The 25,050-nt window shown below is 35.9% G+C and overlaps 3 protein-coding genes across 4 annotated transcripts in view; 1 reads left to right on the forward strand and 2 right to left on the reverse strand.

Moving 5' to 3' along the window:
• Positions 1-8,018: 8,018 nt before the first annotated feature.
• LOC130071954 (uncharacterized) lies at positions 8,019-9,748 on the reverse strand. The gene is made up of 3 exons (XM_056236814.1): positions 9,742-9,748; positions 9,082-9,120; positions 8,019-8,997 (listed from the first exon to the last, which is right to left on the reverse strand). The coding sequence occupies exons 1-3, from the start codon at positions 9,746-9,748 to the stop codon at positions 8,069-8,071; spliced, it is 975 nt and encodes a 324-aa protein (XP_056092789.1). The 3' UTR covers positions 8,019-8,068.
• A 1,604-nt stretch (positions 9,749-11,352) lies between these two features.
• Positions 11,353-17,183, reverse strand: ddx59 (DEAD (Asp-Glu-Ala-Asp) box polypeptide 59). Of its 2 annotated transcripts, XM_056236821.1 has the most exons (8): positions 16,938-17,183; positions 16,257-16,907; positions 14,942-15,124; positions 14,759-14,848; positions 13,393-13,644; positions 11,985-12,137; positions 11,773-11,901; positions 11,353-11,694 (listed from the first exon to the last, which is right to left on the reverse strand). In XM_056236821.1, exons 1-8 carry the CDS (start codon positions 17,046-17,048, stop codon positions 11,428-11,430), a joined length of 1,836 nt encoding a protein of 611 aa, XP_056092796.1. In that variant the 5' UTR covers positions 17,049-17,183; the 3' UTR covers positions 11,353-11,427. The 2 variants fall into 2 exon arrangements, with proteins under 2 accessions (XP_056092796.1, XP_056092795.1); XM_056236820.1 differs by having other exon boundaries at positions 16,257-17,183.
• A 1,099-nt stretch (positions 17,184-18,282) lies between these two features.
• Positions 18,283-25,050, forward strand: part of camsap2a (calmodulin regulated spectrin-associated protein family, member 2a) — a 45,098-nt gene continuing 38,330 nt past the window's right edge. The window contains exon 1 of the mRNA XM_056236824.1: positions 18,283-18,855. Coding sequence (XP_056092799.1) covers positions 18,717-18,855 — 139 coding nt within the window. The 5' untranslated portion in view covers positions 18,283-18,716. The remainder of the gene's footprint in view (positions 18,856-25,050) is intronic.

The following is a 25,050-nucleotide window of genomic DNA, read 5'->3' on the forward strand; positions in this document are numbered from 1 at the left end:
GGGAATCGCAGTTCCTCCAAGGTTGTAGAGGGCCTAAGCTCATCATTATAAGGACAGACTACCAAAACATACTGATAAAACACTCCTTCCTCAGATAGTACGGACAATGATCACTTTATTCATTAAAGAAATACACATACAATTCTGTGAATCCGATCACATAAGTTAACTTGGTCAGCAGAAAACAGACTGATGAGGGTCTTCTTCAGACTTGAGCTCTTCTATTAGCTTATTAGCAAAGTTAGAAAGAAAGAATTTTAGTTAAGTTAAAGATTAGTTAGAAAAAAAGAAAGATTAGTTATAATAATAATAATAATAATTTATTGTCATTCCAGTGATACAACAAAATTACATTAGGGCATCAGTCGACAGTGCAATTTCAGGAGGTATAAGAGATCAACAAGGGCATATTTTGTAAACAGGACACAGCGGCAGATATCAACCAAGAAAAAAAGAAAAAAAAAGAAGGTGTATGAGGCGGAGAATCAATAGTAACCAGGAAAAGAGAGTATACTTGTATGTGCTGCAGCGATGCAAAGTCCGGTCACAATTATTGCAATGTTGGATAATATGCATAATAGACGGATAAACGAGATTAACAATAGCAAGGAAACAGGGAAAGCGACATAAAACAAACAAGGAAAGGGCATATGAGGCAAAGAATCACTATTAACCAGAAAATGTGTATAATTGTGTGTGCTGCAACAATGCAAAGTCCAGTTCACAGTTATTGTAGTTGTTGGGTAGTGTTAAGTGAGTGGATTAAGTGAGAGGAGGAGGTAGCCGGGGATGGTGTTATTCAGCAGTCTAACTGCCTGAGAATAGAGGCTGTTGGCCAGTCTGGCTTGAAGGGACCTGTACCTCCTACCCGATTGTAGCAGGACGAACAAGCCGTGTGCTGGATGGAACCGATCTCATGATGTTGTGTCCTACGCAGTTAGATGAGTTAGATGATTAAGTAGGCTTTTAGACTGGAACTGGTAGAGTGAACGAATTTGCACTCTCCAGCAGCTGACACCAATCACTGCAAAACCCTGGATGGGTGTTTTCCGAGTAAAAACCTTGCATTTCTCCTCGTTTTCCTCTTCCAACATAACCTAGAGGATTCATAAGAAAATTGTGAGATTAATATCCAAATTACCTTATTAACAGTGCACATGGATGCAGCCACATGAATGACTATTCTTATTGCATTTTGTCATTAAGCACATTTTCATTCATAATTGATGCACCTGGTAAGCAGTTCTTGTAAATGTCATTGCAGTGTCTGCAGGGCTGCAGTGTGTACATCTGATAATATTCTTGACATGTCTTCTCTCTCCAATTTGTTACACCTGAATATTTCAATTTGAGGAGCATAAAAATGAGCATGATTAAAAAGAGAATAATTGAAGACATAATTACATTTACATTTATTCATTTAGCTGACGCTTTTATCCAAAGCGACTTACAATTGCTATATATGTCAGAGGTCGCACGTCTCTGGAGCAACATACCAATACATTTCTCAGTTACCATTTTAAAACCACATTTCAATCAAATGTGTAAAAGAAAGTAAATACAAACATACTGTCAAGCCAGCAGAAGTGTGCCCTCCTCCTAAACGAGTCTGTATCCACCAGACTTCTGAATTTAGAACAAACTAAAGACAGATTTAACAAACCGGAATCACCCTCCTCAAGGACCACGTGAAGAAGAATTTCAGACAGGACAGCGTCTGGCAACTATTGGGTATTACAAACAAACCAAAAAATGAATACTGCCATTTCCAAACATCATGACCTAACCTCCCTTAAAACAAAATGTGCATCCTATGGGTGCAGGTAATACATGAAAACATTTAATTTAACAATAAGATATGTCATAAAGCTACTAGTTTGTGAGAAAATAAAGGCTTGAAATCTGTTCGTTCTTTGCTTCTGTCATATTGAATGTACTACTACCATCAAGATTTCGATGTTCTGTACTTGTCCTGCCTCCTCACTGATCGACATGGCTGATGTGCGCTTCTTCTTTCTAAAAACAAAACAAAAACAACATGCATTTCATTACCAAACATTACTTAGCCAAAATAGTTTTTATTTACATATTCTATCTATACCTTCCATTTGTCATTTTTGACAATAGCAGATTCACCCACCACCGCCTGATATGGGCCATATCATTCTGAAAAGCAAAAGATAAATTTGGAAATGGATGTTTAAAATGTCCAAAAATAATACCTTTCCTAAAAAAATATTAAGAGAAGGGATAGTGCTTACCTGGGTGAAGTCAAACTCCCAGTTAAACACCTTGTACAGTGCATACTGTCAGACAGATAACACATTTTTAAAGGGGTGGTTGATTATGATTTCACTTTTCTAACTTTAGTTAGTGTAATGTTGCTGTTTGAGCATAAACAACATCTGCAATATGAATAAGTTACGACGATCAAAGTTCAAAGCAAAGGGAATTTTCTTTATACAGAAATCACTTTTTGAGGACTACAACAAACAACTGGTAGGGAATACACAAGCTTCCTCCTGGGCAATATGCTATAAAAATTATCTGTAAGGTATTTTTAGCTAAAATTTTCACATACACGCTCAGGGGAAATCAGAGACTTACTTTACATATTGTAAAAAGGGGTATTATACACCCCTTTGATAATTACAAATATAGATCAAATTATTCACTTGTCAATCCCTGAAAAAAAGAAAGAAACTCTATTTTCATTGGGAACAGCCTGATAGTCTTTTGATGACAATTATGGATGTTGGGTTATCCTTAAGATAAATGTTATGGGGGGAAAAAAAACACCGTAATTACTTACCATTAGCATGAATACTCCACAGTCCACAGATCCTAACTGTGCTGGAACACCCTAGAAAAGAAATCAAAATGGAAAAATTTACATTTTATTTATGCACTAAAGATGGCAAATAAATCAATTGTTGTAACATGAAATCAATACCTTATTTTTAACAAGCTTCCAAGATCCTGGAACCATCTTTATTGCAATTGAGCTTAAAAAGAAGGGAAAAAGTTAATTATTTTATACACACGAGAGAGAGAGAACAAGAGGGAAAGAGAGAGAGGGAGAGGGAGAGAGGGGTATAGACAGGTATAGTCACATGACAGTTACCAGAACTAGGGAGCAGGTGTATTTTTTTTTTTTTTTTTTTATGCCACTGTCTATGCCCATCTAAAGCCAGAGAACAAAGTGTTGAACTGAACCACTGGACTTTAAAACTTTGAAACCCAGTTTCACAGACAGGGTTTAGATTATGCCAGGATTAGGCCTTAGTTCAATTAGGACATTGAAGTAGCTTTTATAAACAAGCCTTAGAAGTTTTTTTTACTGTTGTGAATATTAAAAGAAACAATGGCACTGACATTTTAAGAAGTTGCTTTCAGTTAAACCTGCATTTTAGTCTGGGACTAGTTTGAGACTTGTCTGTAAAACTGGGGGTGAAAGTTATATGGAACAATGAACAGTTCCATTATATTTTGTATAGATTTATATAAAATTAAACAAATATTAACAATATATACAGTATATAGAATGCATAAAACTTCAACTGGAACACAGAACAGTTTTTTGCCCCACGGAACTCCATGGAATGGAATTATACAGTATGTAAACCTGAACATTGATACACAGTCAGTATCTCCATAACCTCTAGGGTCAGTGGAGTCGAGGACATGTATCCTTTTAAGTTTCGGGAGTAATACCTGCAGAATACACAAAGCAAACTTCCTACAATATAGCCTGCCTGTGTGTAGGTTGGTTATTTCTTGTTTTAATTTTTAAGTATACAATTTTTATTAAGATAAAGAGGGAATACAATTAATGTCTAATTATGATTACCATAGAAATGAACAATATCAAATATGGCTGTCAGGCAAAACCTTGGATGAAAACAATGATTAAGATATTTCCAAAATTAAACGAATGGTATTTGAAGAAATCAACAACTTACACACAGGGTCCAGTGACCTGATTTGCATATAGGAAATAGGATGCAGTCTTTTGAGGATGCATCAGTCTGTTGGAGTGAACAGAGGAACAACAAACAGAGCATATTGTTGGAATGTGGCAATTCATCTGAGAAATTACAATAAGTTAAACTACTTTAAGTTAAATAAGATAACTTAAAATTGATACTTCTCCCCAAATTTTAAATTATGTCATCATTTACTCACCCTCAACCTGTCCCTTTAAAGGAGGATATCAAACCTACTTTCTAAAACTACTTACCGGCAGGGACAGAAATGGATCACAATTCAAAGGTGGTTGCCAAGTGGCCACCACATATGAATCAAGAACATGAACATCCTTGCCCTGTAAAAAAAGAAAAAACACGTTACAACTTAATTTTAAAAGCACAAATATGTAATATCATTAATACTTTATATTACACAGGTTTGTCAATGACACCCATAATACCTTCTCTCCAGCAATGTGGGATAACTGAGAAAGGCAACAGTTCATCACCTATTGCATAAGGATCAGGAATGTTAGGTAAAAAAAATAGATCACAAGTTACTTAAAATATATTAAAATAAAGTTGTGTAACATATCCACTAACTGTTGCCTCCACTTCCTGGTTCAATCCTAAAGACATCAAGTCAGATCTTTTCAACACTGTTTTACCCACGGCACCTATGATTTCATCTGGTGATTGGGTCCCATCCAAAACATGATCAAACTAAAACAGTAACAATAGAACAGACTAATTTTAGTCAAATGTTAGTTGTCAAATGTCAATGTCAAATTTTAGATAAAATCTAAAATCAAGACAGTTTATAATACATTTGAACATTGTGTTCCTTATGTGAAAACATACCAGTGGGTTTGGGTGGTTTTGCAACTGGAAATCTGAGGTTTCCTTCCTGGCACGTATGTTTGTCCGTCCCCAGCAATCTGTGTCAGGCTCTGGTGAACTTGGTGGAACTACAAAATACAGAAGTTTAGAATATGGTGAAGTAATATGATTAAAATGGATTTATGGTTTTCATTCCATCAGGTATTTTGTATTAAAACATGGCACATTTGGGATATTGGCTACCAAATAATGATTTATATAAAAACCTAAACCTGATATTTACAATTACTGAAGTGATTCAAGTCAACTTTACCTTCTTGAAGTTCTGTGGTACTACCTGTAGAGCACACAAAAAACATTAATGGCTAATTGAAACAATCTAAAGGGCATTAGAGGCAATATTGAAAATCAGTAATCACTAAAACTACCTTCATTCCTGAATGTCAATTTCCCATGTAGGCCAATGTGGATTGAATGCTTTGCCTGCATCTTCAAAGTTTTTGTGTATTTTTCATTAACTCTTTTGTTGTGAAGATGAAAGTACAGTCGTAGGGAGAACATATAATGTTCATCCCTCATTTGACACAAAGAATATCTGCTGGAAGACAACTCCCGGTTTAGCTGTTCAGCTACGGAGGAATTAACAAGAGAAGCTAAGTGTGGTGCCAATTTCAAACTTCTCAAAACCTCCTCTTGTCTGCTTTGATTTTTTTGATGGAACCGATCATACAAAGAGAATCTTGCATTGGTTCCTGTCACAGGATGCAGTGAGGACAAAGTGTCAGAAGAATAGGTGGCCTCATTTTCAGAGACTTTTCTTGATGAGAAGCCAACACTTGTCACCCATGGGAACCGGACTTCAAGTCGTTTTTCCGCTGCTGCCTGGATGTGTGCAGCAGTGTTTTCACAAAGTCGTCCATCATATGGCTGGAAAAAACGTTGGTTGGTGCGATTATTAACGTGTCTTGCAACACGTCCAGCAATGTCGGACACATACACTGTGGGAGGGTGTTTAAAGCTCAAAAGAGCATCTCCATGATCACGGGCTGACTCTTGCCACCACAGTGCTGACTGGTAGTACACCACAGAGTGTGGGCAGGTCATGTGCAAAACACCACCTCCATTTGGCAAAACAAAGAAAAATGGTGTAACATTTTAAAATTAAACATCCTCAAAACATTTCATATGCATGACAAAAAAGAAAGAAAGAAATGTAAATACAATTTAAAGGGTTGGTTAGTTCCCCCAAAATCGGGAATTTCTGTCATCATTTACTCACCCTCATGTCGTTCCAAACCCGTAACAAATTAAGATATTTTTGATGAAATCTTAGAGGATTCTGCACCATCCATAGACAGCAATATCATTGCAACATTCAAGGCCCAAAATGGTAGTGAAAAACACTTTAAAATAGTTTAACCTTAACGGTTCAACCTTAATATTATGAAGAGAAAAGAATACATAGTGCGCAAAAAACAAATATAACATCTTTATTCAACAATTTATTTTCTGTTTGTCTCCCGACATGGTAAACAGTGCAGCACTTCTGGGATCCACGGCAGAATGCCATCTAATTATTAGCCGACACGGTTCACGTGATCACCACGACACATGCGTGTGATGCTGACGCAGGAGACGGCCAATAGTGACGCGGCATTCTGAAGTAGAACCCGGAAGCTTTGCACCGTTCACACTACGTGAATAGCTGACACAGAAGAGAAGATAATCATTATTTTTTGAAATAAATTATTTTTGGGTTTGCGCACAAAAAGTATTCTCATTGCTTCGTAACATTAAGGTTGAACTACTGGAGACAGACTTTTTACTACCTTTCAGGGCATTGAAAGTGGTTATTGCATTGCATTCTATGGAGGGGTCAGAAACCTCTCGGATTTCATAAAAAATATCTTAATTTGTATTCCAAAGATAAACAAAGGTCTTACGGGTTTAGAACGACACAAGGGTCAGTGATTAATGACAACATTTCCCTAAATGGGTGAACTAACCCTTTAACATATGACAATGTCTTACCACCAGCCTTTTGAAGCTTAACAAACATTTTGGGGTACAAATCCTTGTACAGGAGTAGCTCCTCAAGTCTGTTAATTAAGTCAGTGGTACTACCCACGTGTGATACTCCCAGGGCATTGCAGGCTTTCACCAAGGCTTCTTTCTTTGGCTAAATATAAAAGTCATGGTTAATAAAGAAAAAAAAAATGGTAGAAAACATCATTACAGAATAAGGTACACTACATACAGTTTTGGACTCCAGCACTTGCAAAATGGCTTCTTCATCTATCTCCAAGCCACAGCTAGAGGTGAAAGCACGATCTTTCTGAGACAGACCTTTGTACACTTCTGTCTTTGGAACAATATCGCTTACCCTAGAGCAGTTACCCAGCCATGGAGTAAAGGCAGTGTATGTCAAGGGATGTGAATAAGGATTGGCAAATGTGTTGCCTAAAACGCAAAAAGGAAAATAAAACTTTCATTTCAGGATGTAAGCTATGGGTGCCCCCACTCCACCCCCAAAATAGCACTTACCATCACAGAACCCAGAAGCAGTCATTTCCTTCTCAAGTGTCTCCCATCTTGTTCTCACATTGACTTGAGTATCCTCTTGGCAGATTTTGTCCAAATTTGGCCGTTTAAACAGATGTGCTAATACACAACCAAGACAATGAGCAAAGCAGCAAATATATATCAAGACCAGTCATTATATGCACTCACAATTAACAATACACTCTCACTTACCAGGTAAATCAAATGCAATTTTCCAGTTTCCATCTGCAACCAAAACTGGAGGGCTGTGGCCACATCGAACACATGAATAGTCATAGGAGTACTCCCTCAGAGCAGAGAAATGATAAAATGCCTTTCGTATCAAATTGTGTGGAAGAGTGATGTTGGCATGATCCTCCATTGTTTGCAAAAAACGTCCAAGGGCAATATGATTCTATAAACACACACACAGACACACACCTGACATGTAGAATTATTTGTAAAATTCAAGTCATGTTTTTAAGTCACTCACTGCCAGTCCAGATGTCAGAAGAGAACAGAGGGGAATGGTCAAAAAGGTCCTGTTTTCATAATTGTGGAAACCAGACTGATATTCTTGAAACCTCACTGGACATCTACAAACAAGGCAGTCCTTCACATACACTGGCACATCTGGAGAAGACAGAAATTGTTTAAAAGATTAAATGTTAAACACATTGTGGAAAATACATGAAAAAGAGATCTATACATTTCTGAAATTAACCTCGAGTCACTGAAGATATTCCATACACTGTCCCATGCCGTGTAATTAGTACCCTCTCCCCCAAAGCTGGTGGAGTGGGACCAGGGCAATAAGGACAGTTGGACTCCAGGGGTTCAAAGAAGTCTGGTATTTGGCGTTCTTTTGTTGACAAATCCTGTGGAAGGTTTTCTGGCACCCTCTTTAGCCGCCACAAATAATCTGTCAACTTCTGTATGTCAGTAGAAGCCAGTGTTGCCACTTCTGTCTCTGCAACATCTCTGACCCTTTCATCCACATCACTGTCTTCACCATTTGGGTCAGTTTGACAGGAAAGGAGGTGGGGTTTCTCTTGAAACAGCCACCACATGCACATGTATCTGTGGACGCAGCTTCTCATTCTATTGCGGCACTGGCAGTGCCACTTGCCCAGATGGCTATCAAAAGAGACTCTGGTCCTTTCGAACTGACACCAGCTGTCTCTTACCCCAGTAAACACAGAAAAATAAACTAACCTGACAGAGGTATGCTCATGCCAAAAAATGGGGGAAACACAATCCACACCACCAGCAATACTTTTGTTTCTTAGCTGCACACATTCATCTTGTCGGGTTTTGGACAGCAGGCCACTGTCAACCATTGACTGCAAAGAGTCTTCCCTAAGTGCTGCTGGTGCAGAATAGCACACAGCTCTATTGGTTCTCTGAAGGTGATCGCATTCAATGCCTGGATTGCCACTTTCTACTCCAATCCTCATAAAATCTCGACACAGAGGTGACTCACAGCCAATAGACCCCGAGACGACTTGTTTCTTTATGTGAACAGGGACTCTAGGTCCATGGGCATCTTTTGGGGTGACAAAAATCCCATTTCGTTCATCAATACAAATGACAGGTGGCTGTTCCTTGACCTGCTGCCCTGCCTTTGGTTTTTCTGATGATGGCATTTCTGAGGGACAATATAAACATGTTAAAGTAAACAAAGATCAACAAATATTAAACATTCTTAAATACCAGTATCAAAGGTACATACTGTCTGGCTTGTTGGTAATTTTGCATGTAACTGAAAGATCTGCAAAAAGGACAAAAGATGAGGTGAGTTAATCATAACATGAAATAAAAATGAAACAAAACTTTAAAATTTAACTAATTACATTGCACATACTATGATTATGTAGGTGCTTTTTAAAGTCAGGGGCACGACACAAGATGTGCTGACACTTAGGGCAATGCCAATGGCACCTATTTTTTTGTCGGGCATTCAAACAAAAGCAAGGAACACAATATTTTTCTAGAAAGACAAGAGAATGTTAATACATTTTAACTTACAACAAACATGTTAAATGCATGCGTGCTTTGTACAATGCTTACGGATGCCATTGTCCTCAAAATATATGGCATGCTTTACATGCTTTTCCTGAAAGTGCTCAGGACTCGACATCACCCCAGTTGTACAGTAGGGACAACTGCCTGTCCCAGAAAAGACGACATCTTTTCCAAAAGCAAAGGGTATTCCTACACATGCAGTGTATACGAGAAAATAACATATCTCAAATAGCAACACAAATTCATTCACATATAAAGGTAGAACATTTTAGAAGTCTAATTACATCTTTAACATGGGCAGGTATTTGCATGTTCTGCTCAAATGAACTTTAGTTAGTAAGATTTTGGTAAATAATTGGCTTCTTACCTGCCATAATTGATTGGCAGTTACACAAGAGGTGTAGAGCAGGGTGTACACAGAGTAAGAAAAAGAAAGGTAGTTCTTAAAAGAACTGTTTTGTCCAAAAATGCAATAGTAATAAAAAAATCAATAAATGGTTGGATATCAGACAATCCCCTGAAAAATTAAATACACAAAAAACGACATGGTTATTAGTGTTGCACGTGTAACGTTAGGCTGAGCTTGTCAATAATTCCAATAAATCAGCACTACCTTTATTCTAATCAATAGATTAAGTTACCATGTTAACAAACGCTAATATTTAATGGTGATGGTAATAATAACGTTGTATTTAAAGTTAATGGTAGCCCCTCACAAACCAGGACCACACAGTGCACAAGCTGCGTTTCTACAATAGGCACAGATACACTGTCTCTAACATAAAAAGTTAAAATTTACAGAGCAACAAATATTTATAATCTGATAATTCATTTACGAACTTACCACGCCAAAAACAGCCGCCATTGCTGAAAATTCGCGGGCGCCACCAATGAAAATGGCCTGCTGTCGAAGTTACATATGATTGGTTGCTGCTACGTTGGACGACACTGATTGGCTGCCACGAACTGGCAGGTCCCTCCTAATTTGGCAGGGCTTCCGGCTGTCAACGGCAGCTACTTCCTGCTGCCAGTGACAGCTACTTCCTGCTGCCAGCTGCCGATTTTTTAGCTGAACCCCTACTGGGTGAATGGGTGGTTTTTTCATACTGTCTATGGGTTTTTTACGGTTTTTACACGAAAATAAGGACCGTTTGTATTAATATTAATACATTTCTTATTGTGATATTTTAGTCACCATGTAATGTGAAAAATTCTACAATTTATTTCGACATTGCGGTAATCTTTATTTTACTGTCTTTAGTTAAATGCTGATTTAAATAACAAAATAATAATAATGATGATAATAATAAAGCTTCGTTTTTCAGGTTCATTTTTATTTATATCATATTACGTATATACTTTAGTCAGTTAGACGTCATTTTAAATTTAACGCATATTAAGAAAATTAACCATAGTTTGACCATGGTATTTGTAGTAAAACTCTGGTAATACAAATGCCAATCAATCCGCCAAAAAAAAACATGGTTACTGCACTAAATGTCATAAAACCATGGTTAATATTCGTAAGAGGCACACTGTTACAAAGGTCCTAGACCTAGATCATATCATTTTCTCAAGTCACAACTTTTAAAACTGTTTTATTGAGTTTTTGTCTAGACGTTCGTTTTCATTTCATGGCGATTACTTTATTGGCACTGGTTTTAATTCAATTTGCAGTTGGTTAAAAAAAATAAAACTATAAAATACCGACAATGTAAGAAAAAAAAAAAACTTTTAGGGCCTTTAACAGTGTACTATATTTAACCAATTTCTCTAATTCATAATGTTTAATTTCTAAAATCATTTTTTTTTTCAACATTTGACAGTAGAATTACATGTATTATCCTATAAAGTATGATTTACTGTATGGTATTTATTTTCCATTAATGTTACTAACATTTTTTTAAAATGGGTGACGTGATTTTTGTGCATCTTATTATAGCCTAGCCTACTGGAAACTGTAAGAAGGGACACTTGATTCTTTCACTTGTGGCATTTATTGAAAACACAAATTACAACAACAAAACCTTTTAATAATAAATCCATTTGCTAGTTATTTCCTGGCAGATCTTTTGTCGTGCTTCCTGATGATGTCGATGAGGTTGCTCTTGGTTCCGATGACGTCCTCCTCTCCGCGGTGACTCCTCTGTTTGGCTCTCCTCTGCTGTTCGAACAGATGGGGGGAGTTGAGAAGTTGTGGCGGCAGTAAGGAGCCGGTGGGCTTCACTCGGTTCACAATGTCCAGAAACAGCCGTTTGCTGTTGTTATTCATGAAGGTGATGGCAGTGCCTCTGTGCCCCAGTCTACCAGCTCGACCAATCTGAAAGGGTCGAATATAGTGTATCATTAAAGACATGAACCTTCAATGTGTAAGTGTTTTTTATAAAACACTTCATACCTGATGAACATATTCATCCATGTTAGCTGGCATGTCAAAGTTCACTACCAGCTTAACATTGACCAAGTCAAGTCCTCTTCCAAGAATCCCAGTGCTGACCACCACTTCAAACTGGCCCTCGAGTAGACCCTAAAAAACACCAACAAATATATATTATATTATCATTTTGGACATTTGTGGGCTGCTTTTAAAAAAGGATAATTTTGCATTACCTTTACTATTTTGTTGCGTTCCCACTGAGTCTTGTCCGAGTGGATGGCGACCACGTTTAATCCCATGACCTTTTGCACAGCTTCACACAGCAGATCGGCCCCAAGTTTGCAGTCTACGAACACAACTACCGGCGGCTGGTAGAGCTTTGTGTCCTGTGGACACACAGAAAGACATCATTTAGATAATATTCTACTAAAACAAACCCAATAATATAAATCAAAATGATAGATGTAATATAAATAAAAGAATGTAAAAATATTAAATGTGAATTAAAAAAAAATGTTAAAATGTAAAAATGTATACAGGAAAAAAATATACAGGAAAAAAAAAACCCGTTGTAATTCCAAAACTTCTAATTAAACCATTTCCTATTTTTGATGGACAATTATTCTAAAATATAACATGTAATATTAATATAAAATGTATTTGTCTATTTATTTTTCACATTTATGAATTTATTTTGATCGATTTTGATGGACAATTATTCGAAAATGTTAAATATAAAATTAATAAAGAATTACATTTATGTATTTATTTGCCAGTTATGAATTCATATTTATAAATTGCTATTTTATATTTCTGCTGGACAATTCTAAAATATTAAATACAATATAAATGAAGAATTATTTGTTTATATAATTAATTTATTCATATATTTCCTTTAATATTTATCATTTATGTTATGTAATATTTTTTATGGACAATTATTCTAAAATATTAAATAATATAAATAAAGGATTTTATTTATTTCATTTCATTTATGAATTCATATTATTTATCAATCGTGTCATTTCATATTTTAATGGACAATTATTCTAAAATTTGAAAAATAATATTAATAAATAATTGTATTTATTTATTTATGAATTCATATTTATCATTTATGTTATTTCATACTTTGATAGGAAATTATTCTAAAATATTTAATATAATATTTAATAGATAATTTTATTTGTTAATTAATTAATTTAATTTCATATTTATTAATTTATATTTATTAGTTGTTATATCATATTTCTGATGGACTATTATTCTAAAATATTACATGTATTAATTTATAAGTTTTTATTTTTTTATTTATCTAGATAGCTGGGGGCAGTGATTTTATAAAATGCGTTCCTGCTTTCTGTCCCTGGTAAGCCGTTGCTACTTTTCCTGGAGCAAAGCCATTTGAGGACCCACCCATTTCCTCTGGAGAGGAGGGTAAGACAACAGCAAAGACTGACCCACAGACGCCCAGTGTAACTGCTTTTCTGCCAACAATTCAGTCGACAGCAGGCCACAAATGCTGTCAATCAAGCTTATTTTGTTTTTAAATCTGAATATTCTATTCCACAGATGAATTGTACACAAAACCATGCATCAAAATGGGGTACATTTTGAGTGTAGTTTCTGCAGTACACTTACATTTAAAATCTCAAAAAGCTTCTTTTTCTTTGACGGCTCCTCCACCCAGAGGACTATCTGCCGGACGTTGGCGCAGGGTTGGTTCTTCTGTCCGATGGTTATGCTCACAGGGTCGCGGGTAAGACGAGCCGCTAGCTGTTCCGTTCCTGTGGGAATGGTGGCTGACGTCAACAACGTCTGATGATCTTCAGGGACGTGCTCCAAAATTTCCAGAACCTGCTGCTGGAATCCCATCTTCAGCATGGTATCTGCCTTTGAATGTTTATGAGAATGATATTAATAATTAGATTATAGATAGATAGATAGATAGATAGATAGATAGATAGATAGATAGATAGATAGATAGATAGATAGATAGATAGATAGATAGATAGATAGATAGATAGATAGATAGATAGATAGATAGATAGATAGATAGATAGATAGATAGATGCAGACAGACAGACAGACAGACAGACAGACAGACAGACAGATAGATAGATAGATAGATAGATAGATAGATAGATAGATGCAGACAGACAGACAGACAGACAGACAGACAGACAGACAGACAGACAGATAGATAGATAGATAGATAGATAGATAGATAGATAGATAGATAGATAGATAGATAGATAGATAGATAGATAGATAGATAGATAGATGCAGACAGACAGACAGACAGACAGACAGACAGACAGACAGACAGATAGATAGACAGATAGATAGATAGATAGATAGATAGATAGATAGATAGATAGATAGATAGATAGATAGATAGATAGATAGATAGATAGATGCAGACAGACAGACAGACAGACAGATAGATAGATAGATAGATAGATAGATAGATAGATAGATAGATAGATAGATAGATAGATGCAGACAGACAGACAGACAGACAGACAGACAGACAGACAGACAGACAGATAGATAGATAGATAGATAGATAGATAGATAGATAGATAGATAGATAGATAGATAGATAGATAGATAGATAGATAGATAGATAGATGCAGACAGACAGACAGACAGACAGACAGACAGACAGATAGATAGATAGATAGATAGATAGATAGATAGACAGACAGACAGACAGACAGACAGACAGACAGACAGACAGACAGACAGACAGACAGACAGATAGATAGATAGATAGATAGATAGATAGATAGATAGATAGATAGATAGATAGATAGATAGATAGATAGATAGATAGACAGACAGACAGACAGACAGACAGACAGACAGACAGACAGACAGACAGACAGACAGACAGACAGACAGACAGACAGACAGACAGACAGACAGACAGACAGACAGATAGATAGATAGATAGATAGATAGATAGATAGATAGATAGATAGATAGATAGATAGATAGATACCTCATCAACCACAACAGCCCTGACATCATCCAGCCGTACAGCCTTCTGTTTCACAATCTCAATGATGCGTCCTGGAGTGGCTATTGCAATCTGGACAAAGTAATTAAACAGATAAGGTGGATTCTGATCAAGCTCTAAAGTTCTAAACTAACAAACATTACCCTAAACTTTACCCACAAGTACCTTGATCTTCTGCTTGAGTCGATGCAGCTGAGGAGGTAAAGGCATCCCCCCCACCAGCAGGGCAGTCCTCATGTTGGGCAGACCCATCACCAGCTCTTTGGTCTGCTGCTCTATCTGGATGGCCAGCTCTCTCGTCGGGGTCAGGATGAGACACGTGGGACAAGACGGAGAAGCAGTTTGGCTCTGGGAAACCATCGAAATACATAAATTGTTTGTGGGAAGTTTAAACATCATGGACAAGAAATCTGAATCTTGAATCTTGTATAACTTATAAAAAAAGTTTAAAATTGCTTAACTTATTTTGAGGAGTTAAAGCAATGTAAAAACATATGTTGTCATAACTTATTGATCATATATTTATTTACAGTGAAATAAATTTTTTTTTTTAAAAATCAACCAGGACATTAAAAACTCATTTTTATATATAATAAATATGTTTATAAAAAAACTGTATCTTTCAGTATTTTTTTAAACAAAAAAACACAATTTGATTTATTTTTATTTATATTGACAATGTTATCATTTGTAACTTATTTTATCATGTCCAAACCTCACAATATAGTAATAAAAAAGAATAAAAAAGAGAGAAAAAAAAATGAACTTGCCAAAATAGAAAGACTCAAGGCAAATGTTTGTACCTAAAAATGAACACTGATATGAAACATTACTGTGACATTATAGCTGTCAGGTGAATGAGAGTTTAATATAACAATTGCCCTTATCTGAACTAGACATTCTGGTTGTGAACTTTCCAGAGGAAGCGCACTGGAATTATAGACCAGTCAAAAATAGATCTGCTCTTATGAATTACTCATACTGGCGGAGCGCAGGAGAGCACTCACTATCTAGGGTAACAGCTGTTACCTCAAAAGAGTTGTCTATTTAAACACCATGACCTGAGTGCCAATACTGAGATCTATCTATCTATCTATCTATCTATCTATCTATCTATCTATCTATCTATCTATCTATCTATCTATCTATCTATCTGTCTGTCTGTCTGTCTGTCTGTCTGTCTGTCTGTCTATCTATCTATCTATCTATCTATCTGACAGTACAGCACATCCCAATTTAATTGTCATAATTTATAAACTTCTTTAACAGTTATTGCACTGAAATGAAACAACAATGAGCTAAATTAATCTGAAAATGACAGTTATCTTGTGTAGAGCTGCTTTGCAGATGAAAATTAAAACTGATTTTATTTCATAACTGATGAATTTTACACAATAATACTGTTATTTTCCTGCTTATCAATGTGAGGATGCTTTGAACCAATCTGTATTGTTTAAAGCTCTATATAAACAGCCTTTACCTGGAGTGCATGCATTACCACTGGAAGAAGGAAGGCAACTGTCTTCCCGGAGCCCGTGTCTGCAGTGGCGATCACATCTCTGCCGGTTAAACCCACAGGAACCATCTGCATCTGGATGGGAGTGGGTGCCTCATAACCAGCCTTCTTCAGGTTGAGCCTGAGTGCTGTGGGAAAGTTGCAGTGTTCGAACTCTATAATGGGTCTGCAGACCTCACTGCCAGCTGTCACTATTGACAGCTCTGTTTGAACTCTCTTAACCTGCTCCTCAGTCAGTTCAGATATGAAACCATCCTCTTTGTAAGAGTAACTCTCAGCGTCAGTGTTTGACGCATTAGAGGTCTTTGAATCCTCCTGTGGGTCTTTAGAAAAGATCTTCTCGCCAAAACCCAAGCACATTTGAGCCAGGTGACGGGCTTTACACTCCAGGCTACAGACATCATTGTCTGTTTTATCGCAGATGTATTCTCCATATCGACCGCACATGACGCACACAGGTTCTCCTGGCTCTGGCCATCTCTGGTTCTTCTTGAAGGACTTCACTGGTTCCTCCTCTTCATCAGACTCTATCTGATCGGATTCCTCCTCTGTTTCAATATTCACAGTCTCGTCTGGAGGACAGAGGTCAGATGGAGATGTAGAAACTGTGTCTAGGTCAGATGGAGATGTAGAAACCGTGTCTAGGTCAGATGGAGATGTAGAAACCGTGTCTTCAGGTGTCGTTTTGCTTCTCTTGGGGTTCTGCTGATGGGACTCAGGGGCTCTCTTGAGCTTTAGCGATCTCGGCATAAACATGTTCTGCCCACATTCACCACACAGATACTAACTAAAACAAAAGAAAAGAAAAACGATGGTTATATTTATATTCTGGAAACGCTTTATTTCAGAGAACCCGAGATCTGTGGACGGAAGGGAACCGCTTCTAAAAAGTCGCGTAGATGTGACGTCATGTAAACATTACTGTACAGCTGGGCATTGTAGTTTTTAAAGATCTGTAGCAATAACCTGTATATACGTTAGTATTCTACTTATCACATCAGGTCATAATATATAATTGAACTACTAAGATTATAAAGCATATTTTTATGTATATCTTCGCAAGATTTAAAGGTTAGTCAGATTATTTTCCTTTATTGTGACAAACCCCAATTTTAGATTTATGAAATTCACCTGGACAAAGTATTGTACTAAAGTTTAATTAATGAAATAGGCCTACGATATCATTGTACTTATGATAACTGGTTATAAACAACAACAACAATAATAATAATTTTATATCAAAAGTTATTATATCAGTTTATAATGCATAATTAAAAATATATAAAAATGAAGTCCATATAAGTCCCGTATAAAAGATAATGCATATTCAGCAAGACTTAGAAAATCAATAAGATAAATATTTGACTTTATTGGAAAAACATTTACCTGTGCTGTGTATTGTATTTTTGTGTGTTTATTAATTGCATACGACAATATTTTAGTAATTATATCTGCTTATAATAATAATTATTATTTTTTCACAACAAAAAAGCCATATGTTTTTAATTTGTATATATATATATATATATATATTTGTATATGTACAGAACATTGGAAAACTAAGGGTCACTAAAAGAATAATTATTAATTATATTTTAATATTTTAGATTTTGGCGAACCGCGCATGTGCAGATGGGTCAGCAGAAAGCTCGTGGTTGATATTGTATTTTCAATTATTATTATTTATTCGGTAAAAATACCGGAAGACCAAACATTGTGAATATTCCCTTAAAAAGGGGATACATAAAATTGATTTAATCTAAAGTTAATGATTTACACCATCACACGCTTTTACTATTAACAAAATACAATAAATTGCATCAAGATTTTTATTAAAAATATATATTTTATTTGCATTTATGTTTATTTAGAGCATATTAATAATATGTTATTAAATTTCACTGGATTCAATGTCTAGTACAATTTCTGGCAGCTTTGGATTGTTGGCGTGTTGGGCGGAGCGCGCATGCGCAGATGACTTAGTCTCACTCACTGCTGCAGGGAGCCCGACCGCCCGACCGCAGGACGCTGGATGAATAGAGGGAGAATAACCGTAAATATCCAGATGGGAATATGTGGGCAGAGCATAGCGAGGTCCTAAACAAGACAAAGACTTTTTAGACAGCGACACTTCGCCCGCCTCTTCTAAATCGGAACATGCGGGATTATTAAGAAGAAAAACAGCCGAATTCAAATGGGGTACCAGAATGGATGAAGCTCTATGGGCAGAACCCCACTTTTATTGCCGAATTTGATGTGAAAATAAGCCCAGCCGAGTGTTTGAACAGCGCTATGACACATGTATGTTACAAGATCTGATGTATATGTGAGAGATAAAAAGCAAAAAGTCAGCTTTGAGGCATTGAATTCCTTCGGAGAGATGTCATCGTTGTGAGTACTGGATGTGACACTGCCGCTGTGAATATGGGAGATCTGACCGACTCCAGGGACCCGAAAAAGACTTTCATTGTTCCTGCCATCAAGTCTTTTGATCATTATGATTTTAATAGAGCAAAAATCAGAGCAAGCCTCACATGGCTGGTGGCCAAAGCCTTTGGTACAGGTAGGTGGCGTGCTTCTCTTTCTCCACCATCATCTTTGTCTCTTGATTTCATTGCCAATGTGTTGCTTTGAATGCATTTGATATCAAATTGAAATAAAACCACATTATATATATGAATGAATGCATGTTATAATCAGAGGGCTAATGATTGCATTTTGCTCATGGTGTGAGTCTGACAGGATTTTGTATTATATTGTTACATAATATTAATATTCAACAATTCTAATATATAATTTCAAACTCCTTCATAAATAGCTGCTGTTTATTAATTGTATCCAGTACTGAATGGTGTAATAATGTATAATGTTAGAATCTAACACTAACAAAAAACGTTCTGCCATGCTTTTTTCTTTCTTTTTGTTTGGAAATGTAACATGGTAGTACCTTGGAATACTTTGTAAATATCACAGTACGTATTCATATATGAATATGCAAACAGTTGAGTATTAGCATGTAGTGTTGGCAGAATCATTATTTAAATCATTATTAAACATGATACACTTTATACAACATATAGGCTACACAATATAGCATATGTAAAACCTGGTCTTGTGATGGCCTTTCTTATCTGGAAACTTAAACAAATCCTTTTGAAAAAGAAATCCACTTTAGCATACTTTTAAAACGAGAAATAGAATACTTTAAAAGAATATACTTTAGTGCGAACTAAATGTAATGTTTGAACACACTAATTTTAATGGTTTTTTTTTTTGTAATTAAATAAAAATGTATTAATTTTTATTACATTTTTAGCCTACTACATGCAATTAGTTGAACTTAAGAATGTTTTTTGCCCTAATTAAAACTTCTGCGTCCTAATGGACATTTTTGTCTTTTTCAGTTTTGTTTTTCCTTTTTGTTAATGCCAACTGCAAACATTTTGATACAAGTGTGTATTTTTATTGGTATTTTACTACTTTACCCCCATAAATCTATTTTAGTAACACAAAATATTTCCACTCAGGAGGACCTTAAGGACAAAATGCCCCCATTAAAACTGCAATTCTTAATCCCAGGGTCATTGATGAAGTCTTTGTTAATAGGCTTTCATTCTGTTGGCAAGGCCTCACAATTTGAATTGTTACTATTTTTTACCAGAAGGGGCCATTTTCTCAGGTTTGGCCTATAACACTTGCTTTATTCCTGTTTTGTGCTTCTGCATATTATAGAGCCAATTGGATCAATTATGCAGGTATAATTATGTGGGTGTGTTGGTATGGATGTCAGAGTTGTATGTGTGTAATACAAAAATTGTGTGTGTGTGTGTGCATGTAATATTTGAGAGAGTAAAGCTTTGCTGGCATCTAATTGGGAAAATTTCGTACTGTGCCCATACAAAATCTTACTGAAAGCTCTTTTTCTTTTTTAGATCTCAACCTCAAATTTGGACCACAACTTTTTTAGATTAATGGCCTTGATTATTATTTTTTTTTTTTTTGAAGTTTTTGAGTTTAACATGATTTTTTTTTAAATATATATTTTATATAAGATAATGTTCATAAATCATTTTCATAAACTTAAACCTCTATAACTTTTTTTTTCACTTTTTTCACTTTTGTTTTTTACTTCAACGAAAATCGGTAAAAAGGTCTTCTTTAAAATGTTACCAAACCTAAGTCTGTGATCCAAAGCTTAAAGGGATACTCCACTTTTTTGGTAATAGGCTCATTTTACAACTCCCCCAGAGTTAAACTGTTGAGTTTTACCGTTTTTGAATCCATTCAGCCGATCTCCGGTTCTGGCGGTACCACTTTTAGCATAGCTTAGCATACATCATTGGAGTGGACAAGACCATTAGCATTTCTAAAAAAAAAATGACCAAAGAGTTTCGATATTTTTCCTATTTAAAACTTGACTCTTCTGTAGTTACATCATGCACTAAGACCGACGGAAAATGTAAAGTTGCGATTTTCTAGGCTGATATGGCTAGGAACTATACTCTCATTCCTGCGTAATAATCAAGAAACTTCACTGCCGTACCATGAGTGCAGCAGGCGTAATGATATGACGCAGCGCCTGAAAATAGTTCCGTTGTGTTGACGGAAGGTAGCCTATTTTCAGGCGCTGCGTTATATCATTACGCCTGCTGCTCTCATGGCACGTAGGGCTGGGTATCGTAACAAAATGTTCGGTACCGATACCTTGACTTCGATACCGGTTCCTGAACGATACTTTTTTCGATACCAATTTTATGTAACCAGGTTTAACAATATAACATTACCTAATTTTTTTTTCAGTTTGTTGACTTTTTTACACTCATATTTTAAGAATGTAAAAAAGCACCAATGCTAAAGTTTTATATGTTTCCTAATCATTTAACAACATGTATTCTTTACTTCAATGAGCTCATTGTTTCTGCTTTAACTTAATGCATTAATTAACGATGAAACTGAATGAAAATTAATTGAAATGCATTACACTGTCACCTCTGATAACAGATCACTCTAAATTGTAATTTAGACATGCATTTTCTGTAAAGCTGCTTTGAAACGATATGTATTGTGAAAAATGCTATACAAATAAATGTGAATTAAATTAAATATAGGCTACTGGGGGGCGGGATATATACCTGCACGTGAAGCTTGCAGCAAAGCACTGGCAAAAGTAGCCTAATGATTATGGATGTGGAAACAATAGCAAGGAGATATTTTAATTGTTTATTAATGAACAAGTGTTTACTAATGGTGTGTTCACACCGAACGCGAATTTAATTATTTGTGCGAGTAGATTACATACATAGTCAATGCAAAGACGCGAATAGACGCATCATTTGCGCCGGGCTTCGCGAATGACGCGAATTGGGCGACGCGTTTGCCGCGAACGTCTTCCGCGCAAGTTGAAAAATTTGAACTCGAGCTAAAGATTCAAGCGTCGAACTAGACGCGATAGACGCGTATTTGACGCTCTATTCGCGTTCGATGTGAACACCATTACTCCAAGTGTATTTTGTGCGCTTCAGTGCCTAGATTTACCGTGTTGCCGGTCTTGGCAGCAATGATCTTGTCGAAAATATTGCATCGCGTGCATCTGGCATCGAGTCTGGCACATGACATAGGTACACTTTGGATCATTTCCACATATTTTCTATCTATCTGGGTTGGGACGCACGCTTACACACACACACACACACACACACACACACACTGCAGCCTCACGTGCGACGAGCCGCTTCTCTGGGCAGCCGCGTAAACTAGTGTTTTTCCGCCACAGCCAATTATGCTGCATGCTTATTGTTTCACTGACGTTGACGAGATTAACCACTTAGGTACCGAAATGTGGTACCGAAAAACAAGACATGTTTCGATACTCGGTATATCGAGGCAATTCGGTCGGTACCTAAAAAGTACCGAACTCGGTACCCAGCCCTAATGGCACGGCAGTGAAGTTTCTTGATTATTACGCAGGAATGAGAGTATAGTTCCTAGCCATATCAGCCTAGAAAATCGCAACTTTACATTTTCCGTCGGTCTTAGTGCACGATGTAACTACAGAAGAGTCAAGTTTTAAATAGGAAAAATATCGAAACTCTTTGGTCATTTTTTTTTTAGAAATGCTAATGGTCTTGTCCACTTCAATGATGTATGCTAAGCTATGCTAAAAGTGGTACCGCCAGAACCGGAGATCGGCTGAATGGATTCAAAAACGGTAAAACTCAACAGTTTAACTCTGGGGGAGTTGTAAAATGAGCCTATTTCAAAAAAAAGTGGAGTATCCCTTTAACATTTTTATGACAGTTATTTGACAAAATATACTTTAATGTCATTTCTATTGAGAATTGTATGTCATGTATTTAACCCTGTGCTTCTGTTTGCATGGCGATCAAAAATGACAGATTTGTTTTAAATTTCATTTAAATTATGTATTATATTTTAGTTTGCTATTTTTTTTTTTTAATATTTTATATTTTTAGGGGATTTTATAGTTCTAAATTATATTTATATGAAATATATATTTTACATGTATTTTAGCATGTTTTACTCTAAAACTGTGAGAAAATCAAAGCCATAAATCTAAACAAGTTTTGTTCCAAATTTAAGGTTGATATATCAAAAAATGAGCTTTCAATACGATTTTGTTAGGGCGCAGTACCAAATGTTTCCACTAGATTATATTCCTCTCCTATTTGTTTCCAATGCGGTTTCCAAACCATGAACAATACAAGTGTGATTATTTTTTTAGGAACATTTAACCTTTTTGAATCATGTCCATAGCAAGTGCCAAAACCTTTACCAAGTTTCGTACCAAAGAAAATTATAAAAAAAACACGAATTATCAAAAATGACCGAAGAGCACCAAAGGGTTAAATATATTTGCCATCACACGTTTGCTATGATGAAGATGAATTTAGTTAATTTAAAATATAATATTGAATAACACACAAAATTACAGAAATGATATTCAAGAACTTTACAAGTGCTTTAGTAACAGTCAACACCTTATAATAAGTGCACTAAGCACAACAAAAGATTATTCAAACAATTATTTAAAATGTACTTTAAAACTAAACCTTTTAATTTGACATTATTACAAAGTGCACATTTTAAAAATGTACTTAAGTGTTAAGAAACATAGTCATGAAAGTGTATAGCCTTTTCATCAATATATTATCTGCAAGTACAGTATTTAAAAAAGATACTTTTAAGATTTGAATCCAGTACACTTCTTTTTCATAAGGAGATTGACTTTCAGTGCAACTTGATATCAAAACATCAGTCAGAAAATCAATAAACAAAAACCAAAATGTGATATGTGAGCCACAGTTCAAAAGTGTCCATTGACACTGTGGTGAACAATGTGACAGATTGTCAGCTCATAGTTAGTCACTTTGTGTGCTAAATTTAACCATATGATGCTCATAAATATAGTTAATGAAGTTTCATGTTCATATTCAATCAACTCTGTACAAGCTTGACATATAGATTGACAGATTGACGTCCGTGTTTATTCGCTAGCTAGTCACTGAACTCTGTGTAGTTTAACATTGTGCAGACCCATTGTGATTGGCTAACTGATGTATCCACCAGCCATCTGGTCTCCTTTAGGTCCTCTCATTAAAATGCGCAGTCAGGTCTTCAGGCCCATGTGCGACGCAAATGACAACTCTTCCTGTCAGGATGGTTATTGTTTAGCATCTCTGATTTAAAGTGACCGTAAACTCGAAGAACAAGACACTGAACTCCAGGGTGAGGATATGGAAATGTTCAGTAGTTTGATTGACAGGCCTTAAAGGGTGTTATTGACCCATTTGTTGACTTGTCTTGAGGTGTAACCTGATAGTACAACTGATAAAAGGCTACATTTCCACACAAAGAATGATTTAATCAACACATTTCAGACCACAATAATATTTGAAACATAATGTAAGCAGGGCTTTAAATTAATATATGTATGATGCCGCCAGTTAAAAATGAAATACAAGTGGTTGTTTGAATGAATGAGTCGTCAGCTTAACGTCCATAAAAGCTTTTCCATTGATCCAGTTTGGTCAGTTGGGACAGATAGAGATAATAAATTGGTTATTTAATGGCATGCACTCTGCTCTCTGTCCATCTCCTGAATGCATTCTTTCTTTATGGCACGTTCGTTTCTGAAAACTGAACGTTTTTTTACTTCTTTATTGTGAAAATGAATGTGTGAAAGGATCAAGCCATAGGTGTATATGACTTTATGGTCAGCCAAACACAATCAGTTATATTTATAAAAGGTCTTGCTCTTTCCAGCTTTATAATGTCATTGAATAGTGCCTTGAGCTCCAAAAAGTGCATCCGTCCTTCATAAAAGTATTCCATACGTCTCCAGTGGGTTAATAAATGCCTTCTCATACGTTGGGACAGAGGTCACCCGTCTGCCAGAACTCGACTCTCCCATGAACGCACGTACGGCCGGAAGTTGAGTACTGGGATTAAAAGTTTATAGTTCAGATATAAACACTGATGTCAAAATAGAGCAAATCACCTTTTGAAGCACATGGTGCTTTAAATAATGGTTGTATCAATTACATTTTACGCCAGTAAAATTACTGTTAAAAATGTATTTGTCAGTGGATCATTCATTCAAGAGATTCGTTCAAAAGTGCTAATTCATCCAGTGATGAAGTCTTTATGAGTGAGTCATTGAATCATTTATTCATCCAAATCAATTATTTCTAAAATATTCATTCTTATTAATACTTTTTTTTCTAAAAGTCAAAAATCT

This window comes from Rhinichthys klamathensis, unplaced genomic scaffold (genome assembly GCF_029890125.1).
Source record: "Rhinichthys klamathensis goyatoka isolate OS25496 unplaced genomic scaffold, OSU_Roscu_1.1 h1tg000467l_1, whole genome shotgun sequence".
NCBI lineage: Eukaryota > Metazoa > Chordata > Actinopteri > Cypriniformes > Leuciscidae > Rhinichthys > Rhinichthys klamathensis.

Coding starts and splice junctions, on each gene's coding strand:
- LOC130071954 (XM_056236814.1), bottom strand. Junction 8,998..9,081: donor AATTACCAACAAGCCAGACA/GTATGTACCTTT, acceptor ATTGTCCCTCAG/AAATGCCATCATCAGAAAAA.
- ddx59 (XM_056236820.1), bottom strand. CDS start 17,048: ATGTTTATGCCGAGATCGCTAAAGCTCAAGAGAGCCCCTGAGTCCCAT. Junction 15,125..16,256: donor TGGTAATGCATGCACTCCAG/GTAAAGGCTGTT, acceptor ATGGTTTCCCAG/AGCCAAACTGCTTCTCCGTC. Junction 14,849..14,941: donor GACTCAAGCAGAAGATCAAG/GTACTTGTGGGT, acceptor TACTTTGTCCAG/ATTGCAATAGCCACTCCAGG.